The sequence below is a fragment of the Eulemur rufifrons genome, chromosome 16, assembly GCF_041146395.1.
Source record: "Eulemur rufifrons isolate Redbay chromosome 16, OSU_ERuf_1, whole genome shotgun sequence".
NCBI lineage: Eukaryota > Metazoa > Chordata > Mammalia > Primates > Lemuridae > Eulemur > Eulemur rufifrons.
The window spans coordinates 44788022-44814308 of record NC_090998.1 but is presented as its reverse complement, the minus strand read 5'-3'; the positions used below and the strand labels follow the sequence as shown (position 1 = coordinate 44814308).

General features: G+C 39.4%; 1 protein-coding gene across 2 annotated transcripts; it reads left to right on the top strand.

Annotated features, from left to right (window-relative positions):
* Positions 1-2257: 2257 nt before the first annotated feature.
* Positions 2258-21550, top strand: NEMP1 (nuclear envelope integral membrane protein 1). 2 transcript variants are annotated; one of them, XM_069490718.1, is made up of 9 exons: positions 2258-2396; positions 9515-9639; positions 10881-11100; positions 12472-12544; positions 16909-17002; positions 17460-17574; positions 18271-18496; positions 20089-20262; positions 20970-21550. In XM_069490718.1, exons 1-9 carry the CDS (start codon positions 2270-2272, stop codon positions 21148-21150), a joined length of 1335 nt encoding a protein of 444 aa, XP_069346819.1. In that variant the 5' UTR covers positions 2258-2269; the 3' UTR covers positions 21151-21550. The 2 variants fall into 2 exon arrangements, with proteins under 2 accessions (XP_069346819.1, XP_069346818.1); XM_069490717.1 differs by lacking the exon at positions 12472-12544 and having other exon boundaries at positions 2270-2396; positions 10881-10954.
* The last annotated feature ends 4737 nt before the right edge of the window (positions 21551-26287 follow it).

The following is a 26287-nucleotide window of genomic DNA, read 5'->3' as shown; positions in this document are numbered from 1 at the left end:
GTATGGTACATTTGCCACTATTTTTTTTTTTTTTTTTTTTTGTTGAGACAGAGTCTCACTTTGTTGCCCAGGCTAGAGTGAGTGCCGTGGCGTCAGCTTAGCTCACAGCAACCTCAAACTCCTGGGCTCAAGCGATCCTACTGCCTCAGCCTCCCGAGTAGCTGGGACTACAGGCATGCGCCACTATGCCCGGCTAATTTTTTCTATATAGATTTTTAGGTGTCCATATAATGTGTTTCTATTTTTAGTAGAGACGGGGTCTCGCTCAGGCTGGTCTCGAACTCCTGACCTTGAGCAATCCACCCGCCTCGGCCTCCCAGAGTGCTAGGATTACAGGCGTGAGCCACCGCGCCCGGCCCATTTGCCACTATTAATGAACCAGTATTGATACATTAGTAGTAATTAAAGTTGAAATTAATTCAGATTAATTTATTCAGCTTTCCTTAGTTTTTTTTTTAAAACCTAATTTTTTTTCTGTTACAGGATCCCACCCACAACACCACATTGTATTTAGTTCTCATGTCTCCTTAGGCTTCTCTTGACTGTGACAATTCTTCAGACTTTCCTTGTTTTTGATGACCTTGACAGTTCTGAGGAGTACTGATCAGGTATTTAGGAGGATGCCCCTCTATTGAAATTAAAAAAAAAATTCCTGAATATAATAGGACTCTATTGGAATTTGTCTAATATTTTTCTCATGATTAGTCTGGTGTTATAGGTTTGGGGAAGGAAGACCACAGAGGTAAATATGCCATTTTTATCACATGATTTCAGAGATACACAGTATCAATGTGATTTATTGCTGTTGATGCTGACCCACCTAGGTCAGCCCAGGGAATGTGTGTGTGACACATAGGATGGCCATTGTGGCACAGCTGGCTGAGACTTTTCTTTCTGAAGATTAAATTTCTTCTCTTGCCCATGGCTCAGCCCCATTTTGACTTTTTAAAAATTTTTTGTTTTCAAAGCTTGAACCTTGCCCAAAAGTTACCCACTTCCTTGAATTTCTCAACTCACTTGGCTCCATCATTTCTAGTCTTCCTACCCCTCACCATCAGATCCTCTTAAAAAAAGATGCTTCAATTTCTACTAACAGTTTCTGAACACCTGCCATGTGCCAGGCACTCTGCTAGGACCTCACTGTGTTAAATCATTCAATGGGAAGCAGCTTATACACAGAAATAACTCAGGCTTTGAGGTCAGTAAGATTTAGGTTGGGACAGCAGCCCAGAGGAACAAACTATGAAATCTTGGGCAAGTTCCTTTGACTGTCTTCACCTTGGCTGCTTTTTGTTTTTTTGAGACAGGGTCTAGCTCTGTTGCCTGGGCTAGAGTGCACTGGTGTCATCATAGCTCACTGCAACCTCAAACTCTTGGGCTCAAGTGATCCTCCTGCCTCATCCTCTTCAAAAGCTGAGACCAGAGGCATGCATCACCACACCTGACTAATTTTTGTATTTTATGTAGAGACACAGTCTCCCTGTGTTGTTCAGGCTGGCCTCAGGCAATCCTCCCACCTTCGTCTCCCAAAGTGCTAGGATTGCAGTCCTGAGCCACCACACCCGGCCTGCCTTGGCTTCTTAAAGGGAGAGAATTATATTTGTCTCACGAGATGATGTGAGGAATAAAGAAATCTTCTCCTAATCCTCACATTCATTTTGTTTCCCAAAATAAAAATCCCTGACTACATTTTTAAACGCCAATGTTCATGTCTATAAAACACTGACAATTTTTTTGTGACTTCTGTTTTAAATCCTTTATGACTTTGGAGGACCACACTTTGTCGATCGTTTTACACTAAAAAAATGTCCCGTCAGGACCCTATTCATAAAGATATCTCAATTATAGGCTTCCCATAACAGAAAGATTGTGGTACAAGGAGAAGAAAGAAAACCAAAGGAACTTGAGACAATTTAGATGAAAATACCAAGTTCGGTCCAGGAGGCCTCGCCCATTCTGATTTTGTATTGGTTAGGCTTACCATCAATCGCGCCAGTTGTAAATAAACTGGAGACGGAAGCATGTTGTTAAGGGGTGGGACCTTCCTGTCGCCATTGCAGGGTGAGAACCGGTTTCTAATAGGCTGAAAATTGCTTCTCCCGCCCTCTCTCTTCAGTTGCTAAGGGGCGGGACTTCTAGGTGCTCGAAGCCTCGCCCGTCGGATTGGTTGGTAGGGGCGGGTCTTGTAGCGGATAGGCTGTTGGTGTTGCCTGTTTGGGGTTAGTTGCTTGTGGGGAGACACGTGAGGAGGCGGCGGTGTGAGGCAACCATGGCGGGAGGAATGAAAGTGGCGGTCATGCCGGCAGTTGGTCCCGGGTCCTGGGGCTGGGGTGCCGGGGGCAGTGGGGCAGTACGGCTGCTCCTGGTCCTCTCCGGCTGCTTTTTCTGCGGCTCAGGTATTGCCCGGGCACGAGCTACCAAGGGGGAGGGTGCCGAGGGGGTTATTTTTGGAAAAGTGGAGATGGTCCCGAGGGCACGCGCGGCTGCTCTGCCTATGGGCGGTGGCTCTGCCGAGGGACGCAGGCGTGGTCCGGAGGAAGAAGTTTCGTTGGTTAGTGGGCTTCGGGATTAAGGGTTCAAGGCTCTGGGGCGGGCTCGGGGAGCTCCGCAGAGTGGGGAGGAGCCTAAAGCCTTTTGGCCGAGACAGGAAGGGAGGCCTAGACTGACTGAGAAGGGGCTGCGTCGCGCTGCAGAGGCCTCCTCAAGTTTCTTGATTAAAAGGGAAGAGACTGGGGGACCATTCCAGGCAGGCGGAGCTGCCGCGGGAAAGGGAGCATCCCAGTCATTGAGCGACTTAGCAAACACTTGAGACTATGCTCTGTCAGCATGGGTGGCAAAACAGATAATTGTGGTTCACAGAACTGCAGTGATCTCTAATATCTTATGCTCTTGGGAGACCTTGGCCTCTAACAGCCCTGTAGAACGGACCTGGAGTCATTATATCCCAGTTTCCAAAGATGATACGTACGTGTGCCATTTACCATCGAATAGGTTTTTTTTTTTGGAAATTTATTCATTTTTCCAAGCAAACTTATCTGGTACCTGCTGCTGGATAATCAGCTTTGGACTGGAAAAGAAACTCTTTTCCTTTTCTGCTCCAATTCAGAAAACTTAGAGCGTGTTTGTAAAAAAAAAAAAAAACCTCCTTCTGCACCATTCTTGTTAAATTTACAACAGAAAAATAAGTGAGATTTCCAAGCTTCCACTGGAGGGAGTTGAAACTCAAGAGAATAAAGATAATCATATCTTGTAAACACACATGCTCTTTCACCTCTCCCTTTGGTTCCTGCCTATCTCGTGCTGTCACTTATGATTATCCTTAGCTGGAGCTTTAAGGTGGCCTCAGCATCTGTAGATCTAGTTCCAAAGTGCAGCATCCTAATGAAAATGGAGTTTTTAGGGAGAGAGGACTAGGGCCCGGAATAACATTAGAGTGGCTATTACCGGAATGAGTAATAGAGATGAACTTTCTGAAAGTCAGAAGTACCCAAAGTCAGAAGTACCCAAAGTATTTTGGAATACTTCAAAAGGTAGAGAGTTCCTTCTCACTGGAAGTTTTTTGAAAAGTTTTATTAAAAATAATGCATGTTTGTTTTAGACTATTTGGCAAGTACGATTAAGTGTAAAGAAGTAGGGAGAAACCTCACTTCCATTCTAAGGCAGTCTGTTTTAGCACACTTTCTTCTGTTTTTTCCCCCGTGTTTTTAATTAAAAAATTTTTTTGATTTGACAATATAATATTCATATCCAGTCACTAATCTAGTTTTCTTTCCTGGAAGCCGCCAATTGTAAGATAGTTTTCTCATTTGATGTTGTAGCACAATAGTTTTCCTAAGTTATTTAAAATTCTTCATATATGTTATTTTACTTGTATTACATTCCATTGTATGGACATTTATTTAATTTTTTTGGATCAAATATTTGGTTGGATATTTGTGGTATTTCTACTGTTGGTTGGTGGTTCTACTGTTGGTTTTTCATTGTAAATTTGTGAACATCTTTGTGTGTAGATTTTTTATTACATTTGGATTATTTTTTAAAGATAGATTCTCAGAAATGAATTTATTAGATTAAAAGCTAAAATAGGGCCGGGCGCGGTGGCTCACGCCTGTAATCCTAGCACTCTGGGAGGCCGAGGTGGGCGGATCGTTTGAGCTCAGGAGTTCGAGACCAGCCTGAGCAAGAGCGAGACCCCATCTCTACTAAAAATAGAAAGAAATTATATGGACAGCTAAAAATATATATAGAAAAAATTAGCCGGGCATGGTGGCGCATGCCTGTAGTCCCAGCTACTTGGGAGGCTGAGACAGGAGGATCGCTTGAGTTCAGGAGTTTGAGGTTGCTGTGAGCTAGGCTGACGCCACGGCACTCACTCTAGCCTGGGCAACAGAGTGAGACTCTGTCTCAAAAAAAAAAAAAAAAAGCTAAAATATCTTTAAGATCCTGAAAACATCTTGCTTTCTTGAAAAAGCTTGCCAGTTTTCACCACTATCAGCAGTGTATGCCCATCCCTTGCCAATATTGGATACTCTAGACTGTAATATTTGTGTTAATTTGAAAGATTTAACATGGTGTCTTATTTTACTTTGCATATCTTACATTATTATAGTGAGCATTTTTCAACTGGTTATTAGCTATTTTAATTTTCTGTAATGGATTTAAATTTTGGAGAGGTTGTTGTGTCCTTTGTCCTTGGCTTGTGGTTACTATTTATTGGGATTTTTGTGTACTTGTAAAAACAAATTTATGAGCTTTTCTCTCTCTCTGTATATATATATGTATATATATATGTGTGTGTGTGTGTATATATATATTTTTTGTCCCAGACAGAGTCTTGTCTGTCATCTGGGCTAGAGTGCCAAGGCGTCAGCCTAGCTCACAGCAACCTCAAACTTCTGGGCTCAAGGGATCCTCCTGCCTCAGCCTCCTGAGTAGCTGGGACTACAAGCGTGTGCCACCAGCCCGACTAATTTTTTCTATTTTTGATAGAGATGGGGTCTCACTCTTGCTCAGGCTGTTCTCGAACTCCTGAGCTCAAGAGATACTCCCGCCTCGGCCTCCCAGGGTGCTAGAATTACAGCCGTGAGCCATTGGGCCTGGCCCGGCTTTAATAATGTATGCATTTATTTCAGAACTTTTCCTTGTTTGTCCCTTTTTATCTTTTTAAATAGATTGTATTTTTTATGTGGTCACTTTACTTTCATTCTTTAGATTTATTTCCATTGTTTTTTTTTTTTTTTTTTTTTTTTTTTTTTGAGACAGAGTCTCACTCTGTTGCCCAGGCTAGAGTGAGTGCCGTGGCGTCAGCCTAGCTCACAGCAACCTCAAACTCCTGAGCTCAAGCGATCCTCCTGTCTCAGCCTCCCGAGTAGCTGGGACTACAGGCATGCGCCACCATGCCCGGCTAATTTTTTCTATATATATTTTTAGCTGTCCATATAATTTCTTTCTAATTTTAGTAGAGGTGGGGTCTCGCTCTTGCTCAGGCTGGTATTTCCATTGTTTTTACACTTAAATTGTCCAAAATTGAATTGCTATTTTATTTTTATTTTTCATGGTAAAATTTAATTTTTTAAAATTTTACTTTTTAATTTGCAATTCATGTTGGCATTTGGTGTGAGGTGAGGATCTAGATACATTTTATTTTCCAAATAACTAGTCATCCTAGCTCAGAATGCGCAGCCCCAGAATGCCCATTGAATAATCCTACTAATTTAAAATGCAATTTTTAAGGACGCTTCTAAGTATGAACTGGATTACCTCTTGACAGAAATGAATAGAGGCTATTTGAGAATTAGAAGAGGTTGTTTTTCATGACACTTTTTTTTTTTTCTAATGAGACAGAATCTGGCTCTGTCGCCAGGCTGGCACAATCATAGCTCACTGTAACCTTGAATTCCTGGGCTCAAGCCAGTAGCTGAGACTAGAGGTGGGCACCACCATATCGAGCTAATTTTTTCTTTTTTTCTTTTTTTTTTTTTTTCCTAGAGATAGGTGACTTGCTACGTTGCCTAGGCTGGTCTTGAATTCCTCTGTTCAAGTGATCTTCCTACCTCGGCCTTCCAAAGGGCTGAGATTACAGGTGTCAGCCACTGTGCCTGGCCTGTTTTTCATGACTTTTTAGGGTCTCTTCCGTCCTCACATACTGTGAATCATTTTTGTTATCTTCTGGCTGTAGATGTTAAATGATCAGTGTTGTTAATTGAAAAGTCGGTGAAAATTAAGTTCGTAATGATTACAAGTAAATAAAAGGTTATTAATCTTTGAATAGCTGCTCTATAGCTAAGTACAATAAGCGAGTTCGAGTTGTGATTCAGTAAATTTCAAGAAGTTCAGAAGGTATTTTCCTGAATGTTTAATTTATTGTGCTTTTTAACATGCTGGCTAACTCCTTTTGAGGAGGGGAAGAAAGGTGATACATGTCATTTTGCTGTGGGAAGCACAAGGTTCTAACATGAACATTTTGACAATTTGTATGTGTTTAAGGTCATTTGATTTAGTTTTGTGTTTCTAAAAATTCAAGCTACAGCTGAAGTGGTGATCGTTTCCACAGATTATTCACTTTAGGCTGAATTAGTGTATTTCCCCCTTAGTGCATTTCCAAAGATGTGGCTGGCCAAGGTGCTGATTTCTATAGGCAGTTACCATCAAAGAGATAGATTTATTTATTTAAAATTCTTTTTCTTGAGTGGTTTGGAACTCAAGAAAAAAAAAGAACTAGATATGTTAATTATGGCTCCTCCTTTTCTTCCTCTTCTTTTTTTTTTTTTTTTTTGAGGCAGGGTCTTGCTTTGTTGCCCAGGCTGCAGTGGAGTTCAGTGACTTGCTTGTAGCCCACTGCAGCCTGGAGCTCTTGGGTCAAGAGATCCTCCTGCCTCAGCCTCCTGAGTAGCTGGGATTACAGGCATGCACTACTATGCCTAGATCATTTCTTCTTTTAAAACAATTTTATTTCTTTAGGAATTTGATATTTGAAGCAGGAGGATTTGATCCTTCAGCTTCATCCTCTCAAGTAGCTGGGACTACAGGTGTGAGCCACCACACTTTGGCTAATTTCTTTTTTTTTTGTAGAGACAGGGTCTTGCTATGTTGCTCAGGCTGGTCTCGAATTCCTGGCTTTAAGCTATCCTCCTGCCTTCGTCTCCCAAAGTGCTAGGATTACAGGCATGAGCCACCATGCCTGGTCATCTTCACTTTCTTGATAGTGTCTTTTGAAGCACAAAATTTTTAATTTTTATGGAGTCCAGTTTACCTATTTTTTTCCTTGGTTGTTCATGTTTAATGTCATATTTATAAGAAACCATTGCTTAATCCAAGGTCATGAAGATTTACACCTATGTTTTCTTCTAAGTTTTACAGTTTTTGCTCTTACATTTAGGTTTAATACTGAATTTAACTTCAAAATTAATCTTAGTTCACCCTAAAACCATCTGGATTGGTGGGCATCAGTGCCTTTTATTGTGTGTAACTTTGGCTTTCTAAGTTTTGGTTGAAGTTTTTTGGTTTTTCGTTTATTTACATCTACTCACCTTTATACTAAGAACCAAAGCGTTAACTAAATTTTTGCTTAGGGAAGCACTTGATAAGTTGGAAAGCACAATATAGTGACAACCCAAAATAAGTGACTGAGGCAAAGATCTTAATCAGTTGAGATTTATTAAGGCAAAATTTAAAGATATACCCAGAGAAGCTTGAACCACAGAAACATGTGACCTGTGCTCTCTAAAGAGGGATTTGGGAACTCAGTATTTAAGGGAAAAGAGCAAACAGAAAGAAAAAGGGAGAGGGAGTGGGCAGTGAAGCAAATGGTTACATTCCTATGAGACTTTAGTGCTGAGGAAATACACATTTTACATAATAAGGTCATGTTTGAAGAGAAAAGGGGAGTAAAGAAGGAATTAGTTATGTAGATGTTCCAGGGTAGAGAAGAATTATTGATCTTGTCTCTGTTCTGCACCTGCGAAGATAAACTTATAATCAACATTATTAATGTGGAATTAAACAGATTTTAGTTTAGGAGCTAGACTTAACCTGTAGAGCTAAAGTTACAATTTGCGTGTCCTTGTTTATGGGAAGCCAGCAAAGAATTGCCTTAAGAATGACCTGAGGGGACAGTCCTTGTAGATGCCTGAGGCCTTTTACCTTTCCTGGGAATCTGGCTGATGCATAATGTTAGTCAAAGCTATTTGTGTGTTAGTCCCGGTTGAGTCGCTATGAGGGAAATAGCTGAGGCTAGGTAATTTATAAAGAAAAGAGGTTTTTTGGCTCACAGTTCTGCAGAGGGCACCAGCATCTGCTTCTAATAAGGACTTCAGGGAGCTTCCACTCATGGCAGAAGGTGAAGAGTAGCAAGTTTGTCACATGGTGAAAGCAGAAGCAAGAGAAGGAGGAGGTAGTGCCAGGCTCTTTTAAATAACCAGCTCTCAGGGGAACTAATAAAGGGAATAAAGCGAGAACTCACTTATTGTGGGGAGGATACCAAGCCATTCATGTGGGATCTGCCCCCATGACCTCCCACCAGGCCCCACCTCCAACACTGGGGACAGAATTTCAACATGAGATTTGGAGGGGCCAAACATCTAAACCATATCAGTTTGGAAGAGAGTGCTGCATGACTCAGCTTCTAGGCTTGACCTTCCCTTTTGCATAAGGAGTATGTGTGTGTTTGGGGGTGGGGGGGACGGGTTGTGGTCCTGAGATTTTTATTTTCCTTTACAATAGAAGTCAAGGAAGAAGTTATTTAAATGTTTTGTGGTAAAGAAGATAGCTTGGGCAAACTTGGGTGGGAAGATAGAGGAGAGTGGTCACATTTAAACCTTGAATTAGCTGAGAAACTGAGGGGAGAATCTGTTTTGGTAAATCAGGCACTGCATATAATCATTGGCTGCTCTTAAAACTTGAAATGAAATAAAACAGCTGAAAGAAAGCAGCTTTGTAATCTTTTAGTGTCCTCCTAAAGTACTATATATAAAAAATACTGCCAATTCTGTTCATCCTACTCTGGAAAGGGATAGAGAAAATGAACAGATGGGGTACTCAGCTTACTTTATTCCTTTATAAGAAAGGCAGGGTAAGTAGTGGTTAAGACCACAGTCAAACCTGGGTGTGAATCTCAGGCTATTTACTAGCTGTATGATTTGGAGCAAGTTACTTAATCTTTTTTAATTATCAGTTCCTCATTTATAAAATACAGATTATGAGAGTGCCCACCTTTTAGTATTGTTGGGAGAGTTAAATGAGACAGCATACTGTCTTAATAAACACTTAACAGTAGCTTTTATTATTACTTATTCTGAGTGAATGACTGTGTAATATTTAAATAATTAAATTTGACAGAAGTAAGACTGCCTTGTTTCTTCCCTCACCTCAGTTTTTTTCTTGTTTCAGTCAGGCTGACATTTTAACCCCAAATTCAAGAAAGTGGTCAGTTTAATTCCTTTCATGAAATGAGTTACAGTTACTAGCTTGTTTTGTTACATTATGCTTAATTCTTGTTTCCCTTCTTTGCATAAAGCTGGAATTGATGTAAATGTGATCATGCTTCAGGAGTCCCAAGTTTATGACAGGAGTACCAGCCAACAATTTTGTTATACAAATATGCTTATCCCAAAATGGCATGATATATGGACACGGATACAGGTAATAACTTGGACACCCCTTGCAGGGGCTCCTGTGAATATCTGTCTGTGATTAGTGAATATTTTGATACTTCTTTCCCTTTCACACAAAACTTTTTAGAAAAGTATTATAAACAGTCTTTTTAGGGTTAAGATTATCCTGAATTGCGTTTTCATCAATAAGCAATTTTGTGTTTCTTTCTCTCTGCTTCCTACTAAGTAGCTTATAGTACTCTGACCCCGAAGTAAACTTCCTTCCTTCCTCCTTTTCCCAAGGAAGCTGCTTCCTTCTCTTCCCATCCTTCCATTTCCAACATGCACATGCATGCCACACACAACTCTTTTTAAAGGCCTTATGCCCTCTTTGGGCTGGAAACTGTTGTGTGCCTATGAGGTTGTAAACTCTTTTTGCCTTGCTGCTCCCCATTCTGTTTTGATTCTACATGAGATGTTTCATAAACACCCTCCAAGCTGAAGTTTCCCCTTGATAACAATGACTTTGATCTCATTTTTTTCCATAACACTGTTGTTTGTTTTGTTTTGTTTTTTTCTTCTTGTTTTTCTTTCTCTCTTCTAAGTATGCAAATATAAGACTGTTAAGTCACCTGGCAAACAAGAATGGCTGTAATAGTGATTGAACAAAATGAGTTCTTTTGGAAATGTTGTTGCTGCTTTAAGCATAGTTACTGATAAGGGCATTTATTGTTCACATCAAAAACATAAGGGTGGGATTGTGGTTGGTTTTTTTAAAATTCTCTTTTTTTATTGTCTGATATAAAAATCTTACTCTATCTGGGGCACATTTTAACTAACATTTACCCATAATCAGTGACTAGTGACAATGGGTTGAACTTCTCAGCCTGTCATTATGGGAAACATTTTCAATTTTCTGGGGCTGTTTGTGCCTAGTAATTTTCTTAATGTTCTAGGCTCTTGCTTTGTATGATCTCTCATAAATACCTGTATTGATGACTCTTTCAGCTTGGAAGTCTTTTCTCCCCCACTATGTTCTGGCCTAATAGTAGTTTCAGATCATGTTAAAAAGAAGACATTCTAACAGCTGTTTCTCTGTACCATGTGCAGTGTTATTTGCCCAAGTATGTTTTAGCTGTTCCATCTCTATATTTCTCATAAGCCTTATGGAAAACTGGCTCCATTACTGATTTAGCTGTTTACTCTGAGGAGTTTTTTTTAAAAGCGTATTTGTGAAAAATTTAAGTTCTTATTTCCTTCTTTCTCATCCTGATTTTACTTGTGTTACAGATCCGGGTAAATAGTTCCAAATTGGTTCGAGTCACTCAGGTGGAGAATGAGGAGAAACTGAAGGAGCTAGAGCAGTTTAGTATCTGGAACTTTTTTTCCTCCTTTTTAAAAGAGAAATTGAATGACACCTATGTTAACGTGGGTCTGTACAGCACAAAAACCTGCCTCAAAGTTGAGATTATAGAGAAGGACACCAAGTACAGTGTCATTGTGATCCGGAGTAAGTCTCATCTCTGTTTTTCTGATGGATTCTATAGTGAGGAGGGACTGAGTTTTGCAGGGTATAATTAGGGAGACAGAGAAGTCTGCCCAAGACAGTTCCATTTGGGTTCTGATTATAACCCTGTGTACAATACTACTCCAAACAGTTCATGGAGATTCTACCCCACATCAGACTCTTTAGGTCTAAAATCGAGTCTCACCTCAAAAAATTCTGAAGACCTCCTTACCTAGAATTGTGAAGCTTTGCATTCCTAATATAGGGTATTGCCAATGGCCCTGTGCTGATATGCCAAGCACTCTTAGAGTAAATCAGATAGATGTGTTCCTGCCTTTTGCACACTTCCAGAGAAAGGTAGCTATCCCAATGTGTACAGGCCTACATTTGAAGATACCACGGATTAAAATATAAAAATTGAAGAAAGGTAAAATTGAATATTAATACTTCACAAGTATTAATAAAAAGAATATTTGTGGAACTATAAACAAAGATGAAGACCACTGCAGTTTAAGGCTTATTCAGTGGAACTAGGAGAAGATTTCTCTTCTCTGAAGGTGTCTGAGAAAGTTTCAGAGGAGGTGGATCCTGTCTAATGCTCTCTGACTTGGTTTCTCCTTGGTTACTACCCAGGATCCTGGGATGTTGCGAGTAGTAGAAATGTTTTTAGATTTTGCTGTGAAATAGGGCCTTCCACAGTTCTTTGGTTGTATAGGATTGGCCTGTTTTTTTTGTTGTTGTTGTTGTTCCTTATAGATTTTCTGATCCCTCCTACTCCTCTTCTGTTTGTGGGCCTCCCCTAGACTTAGAGCTCATGAATATGAAAGCTGTGGGAGTATCTGGTATGCTACTAAGGGGCCTCTGCTTGGGCCTCCTGGTCCTGAGTGAGATGTGTTTGCGTGTAGGCTTTTCCAGCATAGTGTGCCGTGTAGTGAAGGAAAGTAGGTGGTATTGTTGGGCAAGAAAAGCAGCCAGTGAGAGAACACAAGGCCTTGACCCAAAATCCTAGGCAAATCTGCTGAATTCCATGATTGTGAGTGACTTGGGTTTGAAAGCCAGAGTGGTAGAGACCCCTTGTGGGCAGTTGCATAAAGTACTGATGGCACTGTGTCCGGCTTTGTCCAAAGTGAAGCTTAGTTCTTTTAGCCTTAGCATGGGTAGCCAAAATAAAAATACGGTCTTCAGGTGTGTACACAGATGTAATTATACTTTCAAAGAGTGCCCAGGCTTTGTTTGAAGTTTACAATGCTGTTTAGGTGGGCTGTTTGCATTTATTTTACTGCAGCTGACCAATAATGCCAACATTGCCTTATATTCTATAATACCTTAAACTATTTTGTTCCCCTATTAAGCAAAAATCTTCATTTATTTCAGGATTTGACTCCAAACTCTTCCTTGTTTTTCTCCTTGGACTTATGCTGTTTTTTTGTGGAGATTTGCTGAGCAGGTAGGTTCTAAGGCCAGTATGCAGAATGACAAGGCTCATACCCACCTTGCCTGACTTTTATCATAAAAAATACTATAAGTACTGCCATTCTCTTTTCTAGGACCTTCATGTCTTGGCCATTGCCTACTTGGATATTTAAAAAAATACTTTAATGTATATGTTGGTTTTTTGGTTTTTTGTTATTTGAATAATATTGGCAATAATGAAATTCCCCCATTAGGTTGACCCATCAGTAGTTTGATAGGAGTTAACCAGTATTATGAAGTTGAACATTACCACCCCTTCTACCGTTAAAATAATATGTTAAGGTCTTGTTTTTACAGGGCCGTGTGTTGATGAGTTTCATGCTGTTCAGGTGTAAAGAGACAAACATCAACTGCTTATTCATATCCTTCCTTTAGGAACCTGCTAGCTAACATAGATGAGACTGACATGGACAAATATAAAGGAAACATGTAGATAGCAAACACTGAATGAAGGTAGACTCAACATTAAGTTGGTACACAAGTAAAAAGAGTATTTGTGGAACAGGGAATGAAAAATTAACAATTGGAGTTTGAAGTCGGGCTGTAGGGTTGGTGAAAGTTGTTCCTTATTTTGGAGATGGTGAGAGAAACACAGTGAGGAAGGAATAACTAGTTGAAAGACCCTGGAACAGGAATAGAAGCTTTCTGTTCTAGGCCCCATGAAGGACTGATCTCTCCTTCTAGGTTATCAGTTTACTTCTAGTCCAGGCTCCACTTGGGCAATATTCTTGCCTCTTCCTCCTCCCCAGAGAAATTGTGCAGTTCCTCAAAAGAAATAAAAGTTGGTTTGGGAGAGTTCATGGGGTTGGGAGTGGGGAATTATGCAGAGGTTTATTATGGGGATATATTTGAGGGGACCTCATTGATACTAATTTTCATAATCTGGTAGTAACTACATAGTATCGGTCTCTATAGTTGTCTGACTCCAAGTTTTGGGCAAATACAGGCATACCTCCTTTTATTGTACTTTACTTTTTTGTGCTTCACAGATACTGCATTTTTTACAAATTGAAGGTTTGTGGTAACCCTTGTCAAGCAAGTCTGTTAGCACCATTTTTCCAGTAGCATGTGCTCACTTTGTGTTTCTGTGTCATGTTTTGGTAATTCTTGCAATATTTCAAATTTTTATTTGATTGTATCTGTTATGGTAATCTGTGATCAGTGATCTTTGATGCTACTATTGTAATTGTTTTGGGGTGCCATGTGCCCATATGAGATAACAAACTTAATCAATAAATGTCATGTGTGTTCTGACAGATCCACGACCTGGCCATTTCCCTATTTCTCTCCCTTTCATCGGGCCTCCCTATTCCCTGAGACACAATAATATTGAAATTAGGCTAATGAATAACTCTACAGTGGCCTCTAGGTGTTCACATAAAAGGAAGAGTCATACATCTCTCACTTTTAAATAAGAAACTAGGAATCATTAAGCTTAGTGAGGAAGGCATGTTGAAAGCCAAGATAGCCCAAAAGCTAGGCCTCTTGCATCAAACAGTTAGCCAAGCTGTGAATGCAAAGGAAAAGTTCTTGAAGGAAATTAAAAGTGCTGCTCCAACAAACACCCAAATGGTAAGAAAGTGAAACAGCCTTACTGCTGATGTGAAGAAAGTTTTAGTGGTCTGGAAGGAAGATCAAACCAGCCACAACATTCCCTTAAGCCAAACCTAATCAGAGCAAGGCCCTAACTCTCTTCAATTCTATGAAGTCTGAGAGAGGTGATTATGCTGCAGAAGAAAAGTTGGAAGCTAGCAGAGGTTGCTTCTTGAGGTTTAAGGAAAGAATCCACGTCCATAATTTACAAGTGCAAGGTGAAGCACCAAGTGCTGATGGAGAAGCTGCAGCAAGTTATCCAGAAGATCTAGCTAAGATCATTGACGAAGGTTATTTGGCTACACTAAACAACAGATTTTCAATGTAGATGAAACAGCCTTCTATTGGAAGAAAGTGCCATTTAGGACTTTCACATCTACCCAGAAGTCACTGCTTGGCTTTAAAACTTCAAAGGACAGGTTGACTCTCTTGTTATGGCTAATGCAGCTGATGACTAAATTGAAGCCAGTGCTTATTTACTATTCTGAAAATCCTAGGGCCCTTAAGAATTATACTAAATTGGCTAGGCAAGGTGGCTCACGCCTGTAATCCTAGCACTCTGGGAGGCCAAGGCGGGAGGATCGATCAAGGTCAGGAGTTCGAGACCTGCCTGAGCAACAGCGAGACCCTGTCTCTACTAAAAATAGAAAGAAATTATATAGACAACTAAAAATATATATAGAAAAAATTAGCCGGGCATGGTGGCGCATGCCTGTAGTCCCAGCTACTTGGGAGGCTGAGGCAGGAGGATCACTTGAGCCCAGGAGTTTGAGGTTGCTATGAGTAAGGCTGACGCCATGGCACTGTAGCCTGGGCAACAGAGTGAGACTCTGTCTCAAAAAAAAAAAAAAAAAAAGAATTATACTAAATTGACTGCCTGTGTTCTATAAATGGAGCAACAAAGCCTAGATGACAGTGCATCTGTTTCCAGCATGGTTTACTGAATATTTTAAGCCCAGTGTTGAGACCTACTGCTCAGAAAAAAAGATTCCTTTCAAAATATTACTGCTCATTAACAATGCACCTAGTCACACAAGAACTCTGATGGAGATGTACAAGAAGATTGCTGTTTTCATGCCTGCTAACGCAACATTCATTCTGCAGGCCATGGATCAAGGAGTACTTTTGACTTTCAAGTCTTTCTATTTAAGAAATACATTCATAAGGCTGTAGCTGTCATAGATAGTGATTCCTTTGGTGGATCTGGGCGAAGTAAATTGAAAACTTTCTGGAAAGAATTCACCATTCTTGACACCATTAAGAACATTCATGATTCATGGGAGGAGGTCAAAATAACAACATTAACAGGAATTTCAAAAAAGTTGATTCCAACCCTCATGAATGACTTTGAGGGGTTCAAGACTTCATTGTAAGAAGTAACTGTAGAGGTGGTGGAAATAGCAAGAGAAATCGAGTTAGAAGTGGAGCCTGAAGATTTGACTGAATTGCTACAATCTCATGGTAAAACTTGAATGGATGAGGAACTATTTCTCATGAGCAAAGAAAGTAGTTTTCTTTTTCTTTTTTTTTTTTTTTTTTTTTTGAGACAGTCTCACTCTGTCACCCTGGGTAGAGTGCAGTGGCATCAACATGGCTACTGCAATCTCAAACTCCTGGGCTCAAGCAGTCCTCCTGCCTCAGCCTCCTAGAGTGCTATGATTACAGATGTGAGCCACTGCACCTGGCCTAAAGTGGTTTCTTAAGATGGAATCTACTCTTGGTGAAGATGTTATGAGCATTGTTGAAATTACAATAAAAGATTTAGAATATTACATCAACTTTAGTTGGTAAAGCAGCAGTAGGGTTTGAGAGGATTGACTCCAATTTTGAATGAAGTTCTACTGTGGGTAAAATGCTATTAAACAGCATCACATACTATAGAGAAATCTTTCATGAAAGGAAGAATCAATGGATATGGCAAACTTCATTGTTGTCTTATTTTAAGAAATTGCCACAGCAACAGCCACCCTGATCAGTGAGTAGCCATCAATTTTGAGGCAAGACCCTAGACCAACAAAAACATTACAACTCACTGAAGGCTCAGATGCTGGTTGGCATTTTTTAGCAAGAAAGCATTTTTAAATAAGGTATATGCATTGGTTTTTTTAGATATAATGCTATTGTGTACTTACTAGACTACAGTATAATATAAATATAACTTTTATATGCACTGGGAAACCAAAACTTTGCGTGACTCGCTTTACTGTAACATTCAGTTTATTGCAGTATTCACTTTATTACAGTGATCTGGAACTGAACTCAAGATATCTTCAGTGTATGCCTGTACTTGCTCTAATCTTGTACCTTTTTTTTAATTTTTTTTATTTTTAGAGACAGGGTCTCGCTCTGTTGCCCAGGCTGGAATACAGTAGCGTGATCATGGCTCACTGCAGCTTTGAACTCCTGATTCCAACCTCATGAATGACTTGACTCCAACCCACATGAATGAGCTCAAGTGATCCCCCCCACTTCAGCCTCCCCAGTAGCTAGGACTACAGGCGTGTGCACCACCATGCTTGGCTAATTTTTAAATTTTTTGTAGAGGTGGGATCTCGCTCTATTGCACAGGCTGGTCTTTAACTCCTGGCCTCAAGTGATTCTCCTGCCTCACCCTCCCAAAGCGTTGGTACTGCACCCAACACTTGTACCTTTTAAAATCTTTTGGCTGAATTATTTGTCCTAGTTTCAATGATCCTGTATATGAAGTATATACATATAGTCATGAAATAAATTTTCTCTCTGCAGAAGTCAGATTTTCTACTATTCCACTGGGATGAGTGTGGGAATTGTGGCATCTCTACTAATCATCATTTTTATGCTATCTAAGTTTATGCCTAAGGTAAGTAGCAGAATCCTTATATGCAGTTAGGATGAGCTTGGATAGCTGAAGGACTATTTTCCTGGGTAATCTTAGAACACTAAAAATTTGCATTGGTGGCTGATGAGTCAATGTCCTACTCCATCCTTGATTCAGAAAGGTACTTATGATGAAACCTGGAGTCTGATTATAGACAAATTCTTTTTATTTAAAATCCTGTGCTCAGTGGGGTATTAAAGTGTCTCCTTCCTGTTTTTCAATTATATAGCCAGGCTTTTAGGTTATTTAGCATCTCATCTTCCCAGTGTATTTTGCAGACGGTACCATTTTAAATATAAAGGACATCTTTTTGAGAGATGTGTTTTTTGTGCATTTTGAGTAGGTTGAAAATTTTTAAAAACCTTTGTTCCATTTTGCTCCATTTATGTATGGAAAGCTTGTTGTAACTTTTTGCTTTCACTTCTACTCTCTGTCTTAGAAAAGTCCCATTTACGTCATCCTGGTAGGAGGCTGGTCTTTTTCTCTGTACCTCATTCAACTAGTTTTTAAAAATTTACAAGAGATCTGGAGGTGTTACTGGCAGTATCTTTTAAGTAAGTGGTGTTGGTTTTGCTTTCCTTTTGTATGTTTTTAGGCTGTTTTAGTTAATTTGATCATGAAAACATGTTGCCTGCTTACAGGAGATAATAGTTCATGTCATTTTATAAAGTTTTAAAAAATCATAATTTTTCACTTATTTCTAACCCCTGTACAGTCACCACCTTCTCTTAAATTAAAATGATGCTGCTAAGGAGAAGATATTAATTGATTGGTATTTATAAGTGCACCTCTCTTTATACAATAAGCATCTTCCTGAAAAAGCTGCAGATTGATTTTATTAATATAATCATATTTTAAATACACTTGGGGACCTTAAATAAAGGTCTCTGCAGTGAATTTTTGTCTATAAAGTAAGAATCCTTTGGTCATACAGATAGTAACCTTTATCCTTTGAGAGGTGATGAGTCTGGATTTTCATATACTGGGTTTTTAAAATAGACTATTTCAGAGTTGTTCAACTTTTAGCTTTGATGCTCTGTTTGAACCAGATAAATTTAGGACAACAGAAAGTACAGGAACTTAAAGAAATGAATATATTATAATAATGAAAAAGTGTGAATTATTGAGAGATCCTGTCTGATTTCCTGGTTCAATAAATGCTATATAGTGAATTTGCTACTGCTCTCCACACAAATTATTTTTACCAGGTATAGATTGAAAAGAATGTCTTCTGGTAACTCTTCTCATAGGCTACGTCCTTACAGTTGGATTCGTGAGTTTTGCAGTGTGTTACAAGTATGGGCCCTTGGAGAATGAACGAAGTATCAACCTGCTGACCTGGACCTTGCAGCTGATAGGCCTGTGTTTCATGTATTCCGGCATCCAGATACCACACATTGCCCTTGCCATTATCATCATTGCTCTGTGTACTAAGAACCTGGAGTACCCTATTCAGTGGCTGTACATCACCTACAGGTGACCGAAAGGCAATGTAACTTTGTATTGATATGTACAATGTGGGATGCAGTTGCAGCAACACACAGGTGTTGACCTGGGAGCCTCTTCGTTTATGAAAAATTGTTGTATTATGCTTCTACATTTTTTCCTTCCTGAGTCTATTTTTTTAGACTCTCTGTAGGCATTTTTATATTTTTCTTCTAGTCATTTTATATAAAATAAAAGTATCCAGTAAAGTGTCATGTGTTCTTGTTACCACTAGATGGTGCAAATTATGTCAGTTTTATACCACATTCCTCAAGTCACCTGGTTTCAGGTTATTTCACAGTGGCTCTCATATTGCTCTGGAAGTCCTAGTCTTATTTTAAGGTGCAATTCATAGCATGTTATCACTTGCATAATGAATATAGAATGCTCATAGGTTCTGAGGTTGTCAGTGGTTGTCTATTGTGGATAGTCAAAGTGATGCCTTCAGTTTGGGAAACCACTTTACTGGACCACAATCTTTTTTTAACCAATCTAATAATTTCATTTCTTTTCTTTTCTTTTCTTCCTTTCTTCCTTTCTTTCTTTCTCTCTTTTGTTTTCTTTTTTCTTTCTTCTTTTCTTCTTTCTTCTTCCTTTCTTCCTCTTTTTTTCCTCTCTCTCTTTTTTCTTTCTTCCCTCCCTCTCTCCCTCCCTTCCTTCCTTGCTTCCTTTTTTAAAACAGGGTCTCCCTCTATTGGTTAGACTAGAGTGCAATGATGGCACGATCGTAGCTCACTGCAACCTGAAACTCCTGGGCTCAAGCAATCTGCCTGCCTCAGCCTTCCGAGTACCCAGGACTACAAGCTCATGCCAGTGTGCCTGGCTAATTTTTTTATTTTGTAGAGATGGGGTCTCGCTATGTTGTCCAGGCTGGTCTTGAACTCCTGGCTTCAAGCTACCCTCTACCTCAGCCTCACGAAGTACTAGGATTATAGGTGTGAGCCACTGTGACTGGCGAAATAATTTCTTTATTTTGGTTTTATATTTTCTTTTTTTAACTTGTATAGATTTATGGGGCACAAGTGTAATTTTGTTATATGAATATATCATATAGTGGTGAAGTCAGGACTTTTAGTGTACCTATCATTCAAACAATGTACATTATACCCATTAAGTAATTTCTCATCATCTACCCCCTCCCACCCCTCTTACCCTTCCAAGTCTCCATTATCTATCATTCCATAGTCTATGTCCATGTATACACATTGTTTAGCTCCCACTTGTAAGTGAAAACATGAAGTATTTGTCTTTCTGTGGACCAGAGTCCACAGAATGATAGTATAAACCATCATTTTCTTGTCATTTTTCCATTTATTAGAAAATAAATATTTTGTTTACTATTTATTGGAAAATAAGTGAATTTATTCATACTAGTGAGTAATATCTACTACTCTTTCTTGTCACTCATACTCTAATGTGTCAGGAGTCCATTGTAACTAAAGGTGTCTATGGAAGAACGGTGGGAGCGAGGGCACTTAATGTTCAGGCTTCTGCTGTATGCTTGGCCCGCTGAAGGGAGCTAAAGGTAGGGATAAATATAGATTACTGATTAATGATTCATGATGTTATTTTGGTGAGCACAGAAAGATGTGTAAGGCAACAGAAAAGCCTGTTCCTCCTCGTCTCCTGACAGAAGAAGAGTATCGAATACAAGGAGAGGTAGAAACCCGAAAGGCTTTAGAGGAGCTCCGAGAATTTTGTAATAGCCCGGACTGCTCTGCTTGGAAGACTGTTTCTCGAATCCAGTCTCCAAAAAGGTAACTCTTGGGCAGATATACCAAATATCTGTCAGGGTAATTGTGACCTTGAGTTCCACCAGTGATCATACTTCTAGATAATCATGTTGTACCTGTGGCCTTTGTTTATCTGTTAACCTAGGAGTATTCAAGAGAAAGGTACATGTATCATACGTTAAGCAGTAGCCTGTTTCTTGTTTCCTCAAGGAACTATCTACTATAGCTTTGTTCGTGGCATTGAGATGGGAAGACAGTACCAGATTAAATTTCCCTTCTGAAAGTTTTGCATTTCTCTGAGTTAGTAGGGTTTTTTTTTTTTTTTTTCTTTTTTAGTTGAAAGCAACTGTACCAATGAGGATGTGAAACTTCAGTTTGGAATCCTGAAGGCATAAAGTTTATAGGGCCATAAACGTGAATAACTATGTAATGCTCCTTAATCTTATCAGGATTATAGGTGACTAAAGGAACCTTAGCACTTCCATAACTGAAAAGGTAGGCTAGTGCTTATTAAGCATGATAGAGTTACAGGGGATATTGGCCTATGATCCCAGCTTTCCTTTTCTCCTTATTTCTTGCTTTAGTCTACTTACCTCCCAGAGTAAGAGCAGGGATATTGGCTAGACTCAATAGAATTTGAGCTGTGAGCATATCAAGGGTTTCAGTTCTTATTTTGAAAGAAAACCAGAAAGGACAGAAGGCAGATTGCTAATGAGTATTCTCTTTTCCAGATTTGCTGACTTTGTGGAAGGCTCTTCCCACCTCACACCAAATGAAGTTTCTGTCCATGAGCAGGAGTATGGATTAGGGAGCATTATTGCCCAGGATGAAATCTATGAGGAAACATCCTCTGAGGAAGAAGACTCATACTCCCGGTGTCCCACTATCACACAAAACAACTTTTTGACTTAAGTGGTAGTCAGTTATTTTTATGTGGACTGGCTTGGTGCCTCATTGGTTCGTATTACACGTGTTGTGCAATTGCTTCGAACCCTTTGAAACAGAGTGCAGAAATTCTCCCACTGAAATGAGAGGCCTGAGTAGGCCTCCCTCTGGAAATGGTCTTGCTTGTCTCTGGGATCCCTGAGGAAGGAGAGTGAATAAAGTAGTAAATGCCCATTGGTTAATTCATCATCCCACATTTATATTCCCAAAGTACTGGATGGCCACAGCTAGCATGGTTTTCCAGCTCCTCTTTGAAAGTTGATTGAATTGTGGTATTTCTCTCAGGCTGGCACTGCAAAGTAAGAACTGTTATATATGCAATAATGCTTTTAGACTATAGGCTGCATCTTCCAGAGAGAAATCCACAAATCTGAGCCTCTTTCACTTTTGCTTTTATTTTATTGACTTTAGAATAATATACTTGATTTAACTCTTTTTGGGAGGAAAATTGATTTTTGTTTGTCTTGTTTTTTTTTTAATGAATGTTTTTTAAAAAATGTAACAAACTCATGTTCCAGAACCAGCAAGTGCTCCAGAATGACAAGCCCTCTAGGCCTCTAAGCCCCAAGAGCTACTATTTTGAGCTTTGAATTAGTTCTCACATATATGATATTTTAAGTCCTGCTTTTAAGAACATGCCTGTAGGCTCTTCTGTAGGTAAGGTATCTTGGGCTTTTTATTATATTCAACTTTTAATTCCATCTTAAAAATACATTGTGTTCTTCCCTTCCCCTTCCTCCTGGCCCCCCTTTCCCTTTCAGGAAGGGTATATTTCCCCTCACTTGTGAAGTATATACAATTCAAAGTTTATTTCATTTCTTATACCTTCTCTTTAGTTTATAGCATTATTCCTGTTAGCTAGAAGTTATCTTGTTTAGGGGATGTTCAAATGCTTTCTACAGGTTACATTATTTTCTGTCATTGGGTCACATATCTTTGAGTTACTGTGGAATCAGGAAGCTATCCTCTTTTCCTTTCCCTTCTCCTTTGTCTACCTGGTTTACTTATTCCTTTCAGCCTTTCCTCACTACCTGCACTCCCCTAAATCTAGCTAATTTGTAAGCCCTGAAACTATGAAATTTTTTGGTGTGCAATTTGTAGCTGTGTAGCCACCACAGTTTGCACTGCCAGGAAATAGACCTCCAGGTTATCTTCATGCCTCTTGATGCTCATTCAGCCATCAGGATTAGACACATTTTTCTATGAATTTATACTTATTTGCAATTCCATTTCTGATCTGAGATTTATGCTGCCTTTTATTATAGTGGCATTAGTTTCAGATTTTGTTGCCTTTGGAAAGTACCCTTATAAACTAGCAGTGTTATTTATGCGGGAGCCGATTCCATCATTTGCTTGGTTCCTTCTTTGTGATCTTCACCCCTAGTACCTTGCAAAATGCTGTAATTACTTTAGGCTGGAAAATAGATGCTCATGGCAAGAGGATAGCATCAGCTTTACTGGCTTACTTACCATGATCATGGGAAAGGCAGATGATTTTTTAAAAAAGCTGTAATGACTCCTTCAAACCAGCCATTTAGCAGATAATTTTGAAAGGCCTTGGCTCCATTTCTGACTTCCAAAGCGTCAGCTCTGAGATTCCCCTCCAGGTTGATTATTTCCACAGCTTTAGACTGTCCTAAAGCAACAACTACCTCGATTGGCAGCAAAGAGACATATAGTGGAAAATGAGCAGTATTTGGTCAGATGGTATGGGTTAAAGTTGCAGGGTAAAAGGAACTTTATATTGGGAAACTGTTATGCGTTTGTGAATTATGTACATAGTAAAATTTTATCCCTCTGCAAAGAACTATTAAAACCTCTGAAATAAACTTTTTAAAAACTTTATTTATAGACACTGAGACCTAGCATACTTGAGCATAAATTGATTTGAAAAAATAATTTGGCTGTACAAATGGTCTCAGGATTCTCTGGAGATTTTGGTGCTTTTTCCAAAATAGCTACATAGGAATGTGGTAGCTTGCCTTTAGGGTAACTTTTCCTGATTCATGTCTTTATTTCAGTGAGAAAGCATTGTGAAGTAGGGAAAGATTCTCCTCCTATTTTGTTTAGTAAACTCCTGTGAAATAGAGTTTCCGTTTCAAGACCAGTTTTTTTTCACTGTGTTTGAATTTGTGGTGAGTAAAATCAAACTCAGTTTATTACTCCCTGTCTGGTAGTTGGAGACCTGAGATGTAGGCAGCGGAGGTAACAATTGGTCCTGCAGCATGAGAATTGCTCTCAGACAGTGAAGGACAGTGCTTCTTTGGTGTGCTGTGTCCTTGCCCTGCCTGCCTTGTGGCTCTGCCCAGATGCTTCCGAGCCTCTGTGTGCCCGGAGATTGCTTGACTTCATAAACCTTTACAAGCTGCTCTTGTCTCCCGCTTGGCCACTTGGTCTGCTGGCTCAGTCACTACTTGAAGCCCCCATTTAATTTTCTCTGGCAGTTATAGCTCTTGCAATTTCAGCACAGTCTCATCTCTCAGACCGATCTCATCAAGAAGGATTGAAGGGATAACTATGGGGTGAGCTGGACATTGGAGCCATGTCTGCTGCCACGTCAGCATCTTGCTTGGCAAGTATCAAGCCGTAAATGGGCTCCCAGGGCTCAGGGTCTCATCAGCATTGGAAATCTGTCACCTCTGATCAGTCTGACCAAGTTGTGTAGAGCATGACTCCCATTACTGGGAATACAAAAGGCATCTGGTATAAAACATTTCCCTTTCACTTTCCCACTCAGATTGTTTTCATGGGACCAAAAGAACACAGTGACCAAAACCAAGGACAATTTAGCAATTTTGATACCTTCTAATAAGGAATTCCTGTCAGCCACTGCATCCCACCAAAGCTATTTTATTTCTTCTCCCCAAATTCATGATTTTTGTGGCTATTACAAGGGAATTTTGCTGATGATAGATCTTTGGGTCTTACTATTCCATTTTCTGCTTATTCATCCATTCTAGGGCCCAGTCCTCTCTTCATTGATTATTCCTTTTAACTCAATCCCTGTTTGGCATATATTATAGAGGTTTGATGAATAAAAGGACCCACATAGGCCAGATAGTTCCCTCCAGGCCCTGATGTCCATAAAAGGCCCGGGAACAGATTATATAATTGTCCTCAATCTTTTTGTTGTTTGAGGAAAAAAAGATGGGCTTAGATGGATGCCTGCGTAAAAATGGTTCCTAGCTGTGTACTCATAACTTCTCTGAATTGAGTAGTGAAAGTTGAAGTACGAGGAAAGGAAATTAAATGTCCTTCTAGTATTCCTTTGGACTTAGGTCTGACATATGAGATAATAACCTGGAGCCAGGAATTTTATCTGAACTCAGGAGAGGACAGTTTGACAGATTTATTTTGCCTTTATATTATATGGGCACTGAAACCAAGTAATAAACATATAAAATAGCCATTGCACAAAGCAAATGCACCTAAACCTTTTGTTTTGTTTTTAGGTAGCAGAAATTGATGATTATTTTTTTTTTTAGGGGAACCTGTGTAATTGTTGTGCCCAGTGGTGTCTTTTGGTGACTTAGCTCATAGAAACAGGTTGCTGTTGAGTTGGATTCTAGATGGTTACTACCTTGAAAAGTGTTTGGTGCCTTATGTGACAGGAGCCAGAGCCTGCTGGGAATAAACAAAGCAGATTCATGCCATTATGGATTTGTAGCTTTAGGGGGGATGGGAGTGGGTCACACAGACCCCCTAATGTGGGCTTTGGATTTTCACACCACCCACCCATGTGTGTCGTCTTCCTTTTTCACACACTTTTGATGGTAACTTGAAAATGGTGAAATCACCGTCTCTGAACTTGACTATAACATGAGCAGCATTCTTATGTTAACATAATATTATAGATAGGTCATAATGTGAACATTAGAAACTGTTATAGCCTGCAATTGCCGCAGTTTTCCATGTTTACGGAATTGATGTTTAAATAGCAGGGCTAAGGAATTACTGGGTAAGTTTTAGCCTGTGGGTAATGCCTTAGTGTTATTTAAATAAAAGATTTGTCATTTGTGTTTAAAATAAATGTTCATGAATGTTTGAAACGAACAAAATTATCAGGGATGACTCTTTGCCATGGGTCTCATTTTTACCCTCTTTTCTATAAGAAAAATAATGATGTCTTAGGAATTTTTCATTTTTATTGTACAGTTTGTAAGTAATCCCAATTTTAATAAAGTTTTATATATATATATATTTAGTGGTCTCAATGAGCATGTGCTTTTCTTGTTTGGCTCTCTTGTTTTCAGGTAATCAGCTATTAACTCCTCAGTTTCATCCTTCTAATGAGATGGTTTTGCATGCCATTGATTTTCCCTTTTTTTCTTACCCACCTGTTCCCATCCTGAGTCTGTACTGGTCTACTTACATCCTTGGACTGGATGATTTCCCAAGAGGCCGCATCTCTAAGGAGTGTTCTTGCAGGAGTAGCAGGTTGTACTACTGTGTTATATAATAGAAAAGTGAAATATATAGGTTATTACCGGTCCAGGGAGCTACTCTGTGCTTCAATTCTTTTCTCTTTTTTTAATGGCATAAAGTATCTGTTTGTTCATTGGAGTGAGAGGAAGACCTGTGGATCCAGCTATGGGGTGCCTTTGTATAGGCTGGAAGAGGGAGCAGAGCTATAGTGAGCATTAGAATCATGGAATAAAAACTTCCGTTATGTCTAGGCCCAGCTTCTGCAGTAGGAGTCTGGCACCTTCCATTTTCTTTTACATGTTGGCTATTTTCTTTGCTATAAGAATCCTTTATAACATTTGTATTCTGTATCTGTCTTCTCTCTTTTCAGTTATTTAAGGTACCTGGAAATAAATCCATTGTCTATTTTTTTAAGTTAGTTGGCAAAATAGGAAGAAAACAGGATGTAGACCATGTGTAAATTTACATATATTAATGCACACTAATGACATATTTTCCCTTCTCCCCTCTGTTATTACTACTAGGTAAAAGACATAGGTGATCATTAATGGTTGAATTAATAAAAACTTAAAATTGCTAGGTGTGCTACTCATAGGGTTTTAGTGATGAAAAAAGGTGAAGGTGTATAAAGCAGTTCTCAGACTTTAACATGCATAGGAATCACCGGGGGATCTTGTTA